This window comes from Palaemon carinicauda, chromosome 12 (assembly GCF_036898095.1).
Source record: "Palaemon carinicauda isolate YSFRI2023 chromosome 12, ASM3689809v2, whole genome shotgun sequence".
Classification (NCBI taxonomy): Eukaryota; Metazoa; Arthropoda; class Malacostraca; order Decapoda; family Palaemonidae; genus Palaemon; species Palaemon carinicauda.
This window is the reverse complement of record NC_090736.1, coordinates 130,710,427-130,722,926: the sequence shown is the minus strand read 5'-3', so window position 1 is coordinate 130,722,926 and position 12,500 is coordinate 130,710,427. Positions and strand designations below refer to the sequence as shown.

At 33.6% G+C, this 12,500-nt stretch overlaps 1 protein-coding gene across 1 annotated transcript in view; it reads right to left on the bottom strand.

The window, feature by feature from the left end:
* The window catches only part of LOC137651049 (uncharacterized), an 8,178-nt gene extending 1,940 nt beyond the window's left edge, over positions 1 to 6,238 (bottom strand). Inside the window, exons 1-2 of the mRNA XM_068384188.1 lie at positions 6,129 to 6,238; positions 675 to 742 (exon numbers count right to left, since the gene is read on the bottom strand). Of these exons, the coding sequence (XP_068240289.1) occupies positions 675 to 742; positions 6,129 to 6,238 (178 nt within the window). The remainder of the gene's footprint in view (positions 1 to 674; positions 743 to 6,128) is intronic.
* Between the last annotated feature and the right edge of the window lie 6,262 nt (positions 6,239 to 12,500).

Sequence of the window (12,500 nt, the reverse complement as noted above, 5' to 3'; positions counted from 1 at the left end):
TTCTCGACTTTCATAAGCTGACCTTTTATCTCAGCAAATCCAATATTCCTAATTGTTCTAAGTTGAACTTTTATCGCAGCAATTCCAATATTCCTAATTGTTCTAAGTTGGCTCTATCTCAGCATTTCCAGTATTCCCGATTGTCATAAGTTGACCCCCAATCTCAGTAATTCCAGTATTCCCGATTATCCTAAGTTGACCCTCAATCTCAATAATTCCAATATTCTTGATTGTCTTAATTTGACCCTTTATCTTAGTAATTCCAATATTCCATAAACCACAAGTCGACCCTCTATCTCATTAATTCCAATATTCTCAATTGTTCCAATTTACTACCATTTAATCCCATGTTCTCTTCAGTATTCTGTGCTCGCTTTGCCGTTTGGCTTCAAGGAACATTTCAATCTAGAAGAAATGCGATCCATTCTTAAGATTCCTAGAGAAGGAATTTACAGCACTGCAAATTTTAGGTCTATAAAGGGAATCGTACTTCCATAAGCATGGTTTCGATAACTTTACTACAAAGCTTTAGAAGTTCCTCCTTTACTTTGCTTTCATTAAGCCTATGTATTTCTGGCTTTGTGGATGAACTCCAGCTTAATAGATCTCCCAAATTTTCCCCCCTTCTTAGATGCCATCATTCATACATGGGACTAGAAATGACATTGGGTTACCTGACATCGTCACACTTCGAATTAATAGAGAGGGTGTGGGGCCAGCAATCTCATCCTTATAAGACTTTCTGAATAGAACAGAAGATTGTGTAATTCTGGTGTCATCTCTCTAAAAAGAAGACTATATATACATATATATATATACATATATATATATATGTCTATATATATATATATATATATATATATATATATATATATATATATATGTATGTATATGTATATGTATATTATATATATATATATATATATATATATATATATATATATATATATACATATATATATATATATATATATATATATATATATATATATATATATATATATATATATATATATATATATAGTACACATACAAACACACACACACAAACACACACACACACACACATATATATATATATATATATATATATATATATATATATATCATACCCATACAAACACACACACATATATACATACATACACGCATATATATATATATATATATATATATATATATATATATATATATATATATATATATATTACGGATAGATACGTTACACATACCTTTTCATTTTATAATTTATTGCTTATAATTATTCCATTCCCTTGTATATCTTATTCTTTTAAATGTTAATAGCCGAGCAAATGTGCACTCTTAAATCACACCTACAGAGCTCCTTAATTAACTTTAATTGCTTCCAGCTAGCACGTGATAAAAAGCCAACAAATTACTGAAAATTAGAAGTTGCTAGTAATAATTTTCAAAACTGATACACTGAAGCCATCTATTGGTAACTTTAAGAAACATCGCAAGAAGCTGTTTATTCAATCGAGAAACTATTGTGTTTTTATGGTGTAAATTAATATGAAATATTCAGTGTAGTTATTTTCTTAAAAATGTGCTAAGATCATCTGTATCTATCAAATACTAATGTCTATTTAGGGAGAGTTGAAAGGCATAAAAAAAGCTGACAAGGAAATTTTTCGAAGTGTTACTGATAATACTGAAAATGGAGTCAATAAAAGGAAACAGGAATACCAGCTAAAGCCAAAACATAATTCTTCACTATGGTCAAATAAACAACAATAACTTTCTTCATTAAATAAAAATAAAATGTGTTTCTCCTATTATGAACTTTTTAAAATTCCTATACAACGCACTATGTAACAAAATTTCTGTGATTCTTCGTTTCAGGCCTTGAAAGATTTGCCGCCGTGAGAGCGAAATTCGAAATTCCTTTAACATTTTTGTTGGGACTTGTAAATTGCTAAATTTAAACAGTGGTTGTTTACTTTCAATATCTAGGGATACAACTGAGAAACGTAAGGCAGATATATTACACTAAGTAAAAACTATAGTCATATTTAATGGCCCTAATATACAACTTTAAAAAAAAAAGAAAAAAAAACCGACAACCTAAAAGAATGACAAATTGTCGAATAAAAGTTACAAAATTCTCATTTCCTGTTTTAGTGAATATTGGAGTAAATGTCAACTTCCCAGTTTACGTTGGATTGGAATTTGCAAATTTCATAAGAACATGATGATGAAGCATAAAAATGCCTTCGTCAACATTTATAATGAAAGTTACTTTCAGAAAAAAATACCGGTAAAAGATCCTTATGTAATGAATCTTTATGGTAATAATAGATCATAATCAGGGTATAGATTTAGATAGATTACCTTCAAGTTATTTTTAAGAATTTATGTTTATTTTGATCATCATAATCTGAAGTAATATATCCCTTTCCCTCAAAGTTCTCCCTACAATATGATTGACTATCTTGACTGGAAAATTAACGATGATGTTAAAGTTATATTTTAGCATCCTTTTCACTAACGGCACCTTTAAATGTTCTTAAATCGACCCCATAATGTTTATTTTCTGTATGCATTGCACCAGGATGAAATTTAAAACAATCATATTTACACAATCGGTAACTTTATACAGTCGGTAATGCCAACCTAACTAACCTTTGCAGTCAAGAAAAGTAAAGAGAATATACTCGCCATATCTGGTGTCGTTATAAAATTGGAAAGTAAAAATTAAGTTAATAATTCTATTTTCTTTAAATAAAGCAGGTAGAACACAATAGTTATGCCAATAATCAAATGGTAGAGCTGAAATTTTTTTGGTAATTCTGGATCACGTATTAGCAAAGGAACACGCCCATTCTGTGTATTATCAAATCGAACATCCTTAATTTCTTTCTAAACTTTTGAATGATCTCTCAAATACTTACTTCTTAATTAGAAGTAATCTTTTAAAAAAAAAATTTAATATTTCTATTCAGTTAGTCACATGGGATTTAATAATTTTTATGTTATTGCTAAAGAAAATTACAATAGTTACTAAGTTGATATACCCAACTTTTGGCGTTTCCTCTATTTACCAATATATGGCCTCAGTGCCTCTATTTTCAAAGAATTTAACTTTAAAACTGGTAAATTCCAGTTTCGAAGACAGGTTTTGCGAGTTACTGGGGGGTGGGGGGGAATTTCGAAGAGAAAAGTAGGTAGGTTAACCATCAAAGTGCACTTTACATAAGGTACTGAACTAAGAGATTAAATATAGGCTATTATCTTCGATATTAGGTCTATTACAGAACCAGATGACATGAAGTTAAATATGAAATTGGATTTCCTCCACAATTTTATTGTAAGAATAAAGCACACTTACATAGAATGCGCATTTACTTCACAAATCAAGGATTTTGCATGACTTAAATCACAAAGATCCTACTGTTTTTTATACATCGTATAATCAAAATACTTCTATATGGTAACCCACATTTTACAGCCTTTCTAACCATAATACTTATATCAAAAGTTGACGTAAATCTGAATTTATTACCAAACTCATCTCTCCAAAAAAAGTCTTGTACAAATAATTTTTCTTTGGGTGAAGGGGATGGGGAGGGGAGTGTTCGAGGCGGTGCGGATTCAGGATTGTTTTAACATTTGTCTCATTCATATTTGCTGTTCTATCTCCCCAATGAAATAAAGAGCATGTGTCTGTATATACTGTATATATATATATATATATATATATATATATATATATATATATATATATATATATATATATATATATATATATATATATATGTATATATATGTATATATATATATATATATATATATATATATATATATATATATATATATATATATATATATATGTGTGTGTGTGTGTGTGTGTGTGTGTGTATATCTATATGTATATACTAAAAAGGTTCCACAGTGATGTAAAACGGACATAAAACTATATGTATTTTTGTAGATAATACGACGCACTTTGAAGCTTTCCCTCATCATTTTAGTGACCACGTCCGCGGATGATGAACGTAAGCTTTAAAGTTTGTTTTATTATCCACCAAAAACCACATAGTTTTTATACACGTCTAACATCATTGTGGAACCCTTTTAGCATAATAAGAAAGTAGTGCATTGTACAGTACTTGGGACAGACAACACTTTAACATTAAGGTTATTATGGTGAAAATTCCATCAAATTTTCAACACCATAACATTTATAATAAAGTGTAGTTCCTAAAGTCAATGTAGCCCTGAAGAAGGGTCGCGAAGTGATCTGAAACACATGTCGATACCAAACAATAAATGGAGAAAAGTAAATGTATTTCTGCTGTTATCTTGAAAACTATCTGCAGGACGATCTGTCCGAGGAGATGTCTTCGATTTTGGATGCCGATGAGACGATTTGTATTCATTGTATATGTATTCATATATATATATATATATATATATATATATATATATATATATATATATATATATATATATATATATATATATATATATATATATATACATATATATATATATATATATATATATATATATATATATATATATATATATATATATATATATAATGTTTTTTTTCTAAAAAGGAAAGTATTTAATCAGATGATCCTAACAGTATTAACTTAAGCATCAGAAACTTGGTGCCTTACTAAAGGCCTTACAACAGAATCTGATTATAACTTAAAAGAGCTATGGAAAGAATGATGATAATAATTACAATAAGAGACATAAATAGAGCAACATGGATACGAGAGTAAACTAAAGTAGAAAATATTCTAACATGTAAGAAAAAGGAATGGACATGGGCAGGACAGATAATGAAAATGTCAGACAATAGATGGACATTAAGAATTGTAGAATGTGTCCCTAGAGATTGTAAAAGAAGCAGGGGAAGGAAGAGAAGACAAACTTATAAAGTGGCATGTCTGGGGTCTTTGTTCTATAGTGGACCAGTCACGGCTGATGACACACACACACACACACACACACACACACACACACACACACACACACACATATATATATATATATATATATATATGTGTGTGTGTGTGTGTGTGTGTGTGTGCGAATATATAAACCATTGGTAGAAACATAACATATACACATAGAACATCCATCGCCTTCGAAAAGAATCTAGAAAGTAATAATTCCATTAGAAAAATCATGTGAATATTACATCATTGTTGATTATCTAAAATTAATTCTTCATAAAAGTACTCGTGAAATGCTTTTTTCAGAAACGTATTTTATGTGGTTCGAACGGCTCTGATATCGATTCGTACCGAAAATGGGATGTTTTAAATCTCAAACCTGAAAAAATAGGTCTAAGCCTTCGGTTATTTCAATGCGGTTTGCTGAAAACATTAATTACCCTTCGCCCGAGTTCGATCGCCGAGTGCGCTTCAGTCGTTACTTAATAATGAAAGTAATAAATTATAGTATTAATTATCTTTTCATCTTCCTATCCAGTCTCATAACTTTTCCTTCAAATTGCAAATCCGAGAGTTGAACGACTTCAGAACTTTCAGACTCAAATCCATAAATCAAATCCTGTAGTTTATTATAATTATTACTATTATTATTATCATTATTATTATTATTATCATTAATATTATTATCATTAATATTATTATCATTATTATTATTATTATTATTATTATTATTATTATTATTATTTTTATTATTATTATGATGATGATGATGATGATGATGATGAGGAGGAGGAGGAGGAGGAGGAGGAGTTACTAGGGTTTATTGAAACGAAAGAAGTTTTTTTCACGAGTCCTGAACGGCTTTGGAAGAAATTCTTCACGGTTCTCTGAATGGCTTCAAAAGAAATGGCCATAGACTTAGCATGGAGTTCTGAATGACTCCAGAACAGATTCTTCCGGGAGCTCCCTGAACGCCACCTGAAGAAAATTTTCCGCGATCTTCAAAAGGCTTCAGGAGACATAGCCGTAGATTTAGCATGGAGTTCCGAATGACTCCAGAACAGAATCTTCCCGGAGCAGTTCTGAACGGCTCCGCCCCGAGCTTCAAATGACTGAAGACCTGATCTCTTTTTTTTCAAACTAAGCATGCAACGCGGTGAACATTGTCAATGGCTATTTTTAGAACAGGGAGCTGACTGTGAGAATTGTGTATTACAATACAGGATCAACAGGAGGCTCTTCGGAACACCTTCATCTGCAGCTAGTTTTGGTGGTTGCTGCAGAAGTTGTCCAGCTTTGAATAACATAATGTACGCGCCTTGAATGATCCTTTGCTTGGGCTTTTACAACGATGTCCTATAATTGGAGACCATTGAAACTAAGGAAATAAGGACGGAGACAGAATGGTTCAACTGAACGGTGAGCGACGTGTGGTTCTTCAACAGGATAGTCTTAAAATTCGACATTTACGAAAGGACATATCCAGATCGCATTGGTAAATATATTGTGGTGCTCGTCGTTTACTTTAGCGTGATGACGTATGTGGAGAAAATTTATTGCATTCCTGTCTTTACCCATCGCCCTGATAGACAAAGACATGGATGCCATCAATTTCTCTGAGGAGTCTGACGAACTGAGGACAAATGGCACTGAAATCTCTCTTGAAATCTAAAAGGCAACTGACGAACCAGGAAAGAATACGATGAAATCTCGAAGGAAATTGACGAACTGAGGAAACTGGAAGATGAAATATGAAAGGAAACCGAAAAACTAGAGAACTTGCAAAACTAGAACGACAGAAGAGAACAGCAACGAAGAGCCTTCAAACGAGACGTAAAGTGGCCTTTAATGATAGAGGTAAGTCACCTTGAAATAGAGGTAATAAAAGACCCTAATAAGAGAAACAAGGCATCTCAAAATAGAGGTAAAATACCCCTTAATGCTAGAAATAAGGCACCTCAAAATAGAGGTTAAAAAACCTTATTGCTAGAAATAAGGCACATAAAAAGAGATAAAAAAGGCCCTAATGCTGTAAATAAGGTACCTGAAAATAGAGGTAAAAGAGCCTCTAATGCTACAAGAAATTAACCTCAAAATCGAGGTCAAAAAGCCCCTAATGCTATACATAAGGCTACTAAAAATAGTAATCAAAGAGCCTCTAATGCTACAACTAAGGAACCTAAAGATAGAGGTCAAAGAGCCTCTAATACTAGAAGTAATGCACCTCAAAATCTAGGTCAAAAAGACCTTAATGCTATAAATAAAGCACCTAAAATGAGAGGTCAAAGAGCCTCTAATGCGACAAGTAATGCACCTCAAAATCGAGGTAAAAAAGCCCCTAATGCTATATATAAGGCTCCGCGAAATAGAGGTCATAAAGCTCCTAAAGCTATAAATAAGGCACCTAAAAATATAGGTCAAAGAGCCACTAATGCTAGAGGTAATGCACCTCAAAATCGAGGTCAAAAAGCCCTAAGGCTATAAATAAGGGACCTAAAAATAGAGGTCAAAGAGCCTCTAATGCTAGAAGTAATGCACCTCAAAATCGAGGTAAAAAAAGCCCCTAATGCTATATATATATATATATATATATATATATATATATATATATATATATATATATATATATATATATATATATATATATATATATATATATATATATAAAAGGCTCCTAAAAGAAGAGGTCAAAAACCCCCTAATGCTATAGATAATGCACCTAAAAAGAGAGGTCAAAGAGCCTCTAATACTAGAAGTTATGCACCTAAATATCGAGGTCAAGAAGCCCCTAATGCTATAAATAAGGCACCTGATATAGAGGTCAAAGAGCCTCTACTGTTAGAAGTCAAGAACCTCAAAATCGAGGTCAAAAGCTCCTAATGCTATTAATAAGGCACCTGATATAGAGGTCAAAGAGCCTCTAATGCTAGAAGTAATGCACCTAAAAATCGAGGTCAAAAGCCCCTAATGCTATAAATAAGGCACCTAAAAAGAGAGGTCAAAGAACCTCTAATGCTACAAGTAATGGACCTCAAAATCGAGGTAAAAAAGGCTCTAATGCTATATATATAAGGCTCCTAAAAATAGAGGTCAAAAAGCTCCTAATGCTATAAATAAGGCACCAAAAACAGAGAGGTCAAGGAGCCTCTAATGCTAAAAGTAATGCTCCTCAAAATTGAGGCAAAAAAGCCCCTAATGCTATATATAAGGCACCTACAAATAGAGGTAAAAACCCCTAATGCTATATATAATGCTCCTAAAAATGGAGGTAAAAAAGCATCTAATGCTATGAATAAGGCACCTAAATATTGAGGTCAAAGAGCGTTTAATGCTAGAGGTAATGCACCTCAAAATAGAGGTAAAAAAGCCCCTAATGCTATAAATAAGGCACATAAAATAGAGGTCAAAGAGCCTCTAATGCTAGAAGTAATGTTCCTCAAAATCAAGGTCAAAAAGCCCCTAATGCTATATATAAGGCTCCTAAAAATAGAGGTAAAAAGCTCCTAATACTATGAATAAGGCACCTAAACTTAGAGGTCAAAGAGCCTCTAATGCTAGAAATAATGCACCTCAAAATCAAGGTAAAAAAATCCCCTAATGCTAGAAATAAGACACCTCAAAATGGAGGTAAAAAAGACCCCAATGCTAAAGATAAGACACCTCAAAATAGAGGTAAAAAGTCAGCTAATGCTAGAGATAAGGCACCTCAAAATAGAGGTAAAAAAAGGACTCTAATGCTAGAGATAAGGAATCTTGAAATTTTATTCTAATAATATTCACTGGCCATATTGGTTTTGGCTAATTTTTCATGGACGGATGCCGCCAACCCTCCCCATTTACCCGGGCTTGGGACCGGCACCAAGTTGAGGCTGGCTTGCCCCCGCCCCTTCAGTGGCTGGGTTTTTTTAGAATAAAATTTCAAGGTGCCTTATCTCTAGCATTAGTGTCTTTATTACCTTTATTTTGAGGTGCCTTATCTCTAGCATTAGGGTTTTTTTCACCTCTATTTTGAGGTGCCTTATCTCTAGCATTAGCTGACTTTTTACCTCTATTTTTTGGTGCCTTACCTCTAGCATTAGGGGCTTTTTGACCTCCATTTTGAGGAGTCTTATCTATAACATTAGGGGATTTTTTTACATCGATTTTGAGGTGCATTACTTCTAGCCTTCGAGGCTCTTTGACCTCTATTTTTAAGTGCCTTATTTATAGCATTAGAGGCTTTTTTACCTCAACATATAGGTAAAAAATCCCCTAATGCTATAGATAAGGCACCACAAAATCAAAGGTCTAAAAGCCCCTAATGCTATAGATTAGGCTCCTAAAAATAGAGGTAAAAAAAGCTCCTAATGCTAGAGATAAGGCCCCTCAAAATAAGAGGTAAAAAGCCCCTAAAGCTAGAAATAAGGCACTTCTAAATAGGAGCTCAAAAAGCCCCTAATGCTAAAGATAAGGCACCTCGACATAGAGGTCATAAAGTTCCTTTGAAATACGTAAGAATCGCCCAGGATATGTATGAGGGGGCAGAACTAAATATTAAGAGCAGTATAGGCCTAACAGAAAGTTTCCCAGTAAATGTGGGACTACATCAGGGGTCTGTATTGAGCCCTTATCTATTTGATCTGGTCATGGATGTAGTAACACAAGGTATTAGAGATCAGTCACCTTGGTGTATGCTTTTTGCTGATGATGTTATACTGTGTAGCACTAGGCGAGAGGTAGTAGAAGAGAAACTGGAGGGGTGGAGAAGAGGATTGGAAAATAGAGGATCAGCAGAAAAAAGACAGAGTATTTGAGATTTAAAAAATGGGGAGAATGAGGAAGTTAGTTTACAAGGAGAGAGACTGAAAAGGTGAAAATTTCTAGTATTTAGGATCGACAGTCAAAAGAGGATGGTGATCTGGGGGCAGAAATAAACCACATAATACAAGCAGGATGGAAGAATAGGAAAAAAGTGCGTGGAGTACAATGCGACGAAAATAGGGGTAAAGTTGAAAGGTAAAGTACACAGGACAGTTGTGAGACCGGCAATGATGCATGGAGCGGAAGCTGGATGTGGTAGAGATGAGAATGTTGAGATGGATGTAAGTGGTGACAAGAAGAGATAAGATACGGAATGAGGTAATTAGGGGTACCACAAGAGTTAGAAAACTATCAGATAAGATCCGAAACTGCCGTGTTGTAAGGGTTGAATGTGGTTATGTGTGCATATCTATCTAAAATTTTTAGCTGTCATTTTTGACGGGTCGCGTATACTAGTATAATGAGAGAGAGAGAGAGAGAGAGAGAGAGAGAGAGAGAGAGAGAGAGAGAGAGACAGAGAGAGAGAGAGAGAGAGAGAGAGAGAGAGAGAGAGAGAATTATGCGATCCAGTGATACAGCTTTTAAACTACAAATAGACTAAATAATACTTTGGGTAAATAGATCTCCCCTGAGTAATAATATTCAAGAAAGATCAATTGTCAATATTGTGATGATACTAATTGATATGTAGATATTTATTTAAAAGAAAGTAATCAATAATCAAGAAATGAAAATTTTGGCCATTTGAGAGAGTTGCTATAGAAGTTGTGTCTGAGATGTAGGGGACATATGTATTACTACTCCATTTTAGAGAACTAAGAATTTTGTATAAGGATTTTAAAAATTGTATATAAGTAAATAGGTGTCTTTGTAACCATTTTGCATTAAATTATCTGTAAGGCTTTTTTTGCAAGAACCATTAAAACCATTATTACCATTAAGAACCATTATTAGAACCATAAGAATCCATTATTAGTAATTAAACGTTATTAGCTAAATGGACTCAGAGTTCTCTAGAAAACAGATATCCAATTGGATGATTAAGCGGGAGGTTGATGATGATGATTTTAGATTGTCTTGCTGTTGATGAATGGCAAGCACGGGCTCTTGCACTAAGGCGGGCTGTTCACCATATATATCTATTCATCCATCTATTCACCCATATTTAGAATATTTAAGGCTTATAAGTATATACTGTATATACATTTATAATTTTTTTTTTCATTTATTTATTTTTTTTCCTTATCAATTGAATTTTGATAATCTTATAATTCTTTATATCCCGATTTTTTTTCGGGCCAGCCCTGTGAGAGTCAAGCTTGACTCATTGGGCTGGTAAAACTCCTTCTTTTAATAATAATTAATATGACCGTGAAAGAAAGATATCATATACGAAGGACGGACAGGATGATGACGATGGGATGACAGCAACATGACGAGCGTGGCAGGAGTCCGAAGCCCGGACGAGGCGGCATAAAGTAGACGTAGTCAACCTAACCTGGTTCATTTTTGGTCCGGGAGAAATAAGATGTTGTCTTAATGAAGCCCCAGAAGGGAATGAATAATGTTGGCTATGTGCTTGCTTAAATAGGAAAAAGTATAGATTTATTTTCTATGTTTTTATGCAAATGAAATATCTATCATAGAAAACAACTCACTCAGCAATGAGTATATGATTATGTACAGGGCATGAAAAATTATTGTAACCAATGAAGTGTATAAAAGTGTATTTTCCAAATTCATATAGTGAATGAAGTGTATGAAAGCGCATTTTTTAAATTCATATGGTTAATGAAGTGTATAAAAGTGTACTGATTGTTCTAAATTCATATAGTCAATGAAGTGTATGAAAGTGTATTTTCTGAATTTAAGTGTATAAGAGTGTATCTTCTATCTAAAGTTTAACAAAATATACACCAGGCACATTGAAACTTGCTTCCTGCTTCTTATTACACAAAAGTTGAAAACGTCTGGAGATCTTCGACTTGCCAAGACATCTCCGAGCGCAACATATCTCAGCGTGTAATGTTGATAAAGCTGTTTTCTCCAGACAGACCGTCAAGGGACAATTATAGTCCATTTCTTTTAGCGAGTCATATTTGCACCGACTCGCAGCGGTGCCCTTTTAGCTCGGAAAAGTTTCCTGATCGCTGATTGGTTGGACAAGATAATTCTAACCAATCAGCGACCAGGAAACTTTTCTGAAAAGTTTCCTGATCGCTGATTGGTTGGACAATATAATTCTAACCAATCAGCGACCAGGAAACTTTTCTGAAAAGTTTCCTGATCGCTGATTGGTTGGACAAGATAATTCTAACCAATCAGCGACCAGGAAACTTTTCCGAGCTAAAAGGGCACCGTTGCGAGTCGGTGCAAATATGACTCGCTAAAAGAAATGGACTATAGTTCCTGACTCTGTTGTGAAATCTGATCTTCTTGGAACACAGTACTTGTTGCAAAAGTCAACATGAAAACAGAAATGCAATAGACATATATTTGTCACTTCATATAGGGTTTGAACCCAGCGTTCATTTTTGAATAAAATTAGTAGAAGAGACTCTTTAGCTATGGTAAGCAGCTCTTCTATGAGGAGGACACTCCAAAATCAAACCATTGCTCTCTAGTCTTGGGTAGTGACATAACCTCTGTATGTACCACGACCTTCCGTTGTCTTGGATTAGAGTTATCTTGCTTGAGGGTACACTGGGACACGCTGTTCTATCTTAGTTCTCTTCCTCTTGTTTTTTTTAAGGGTTTTATAGTTTATAT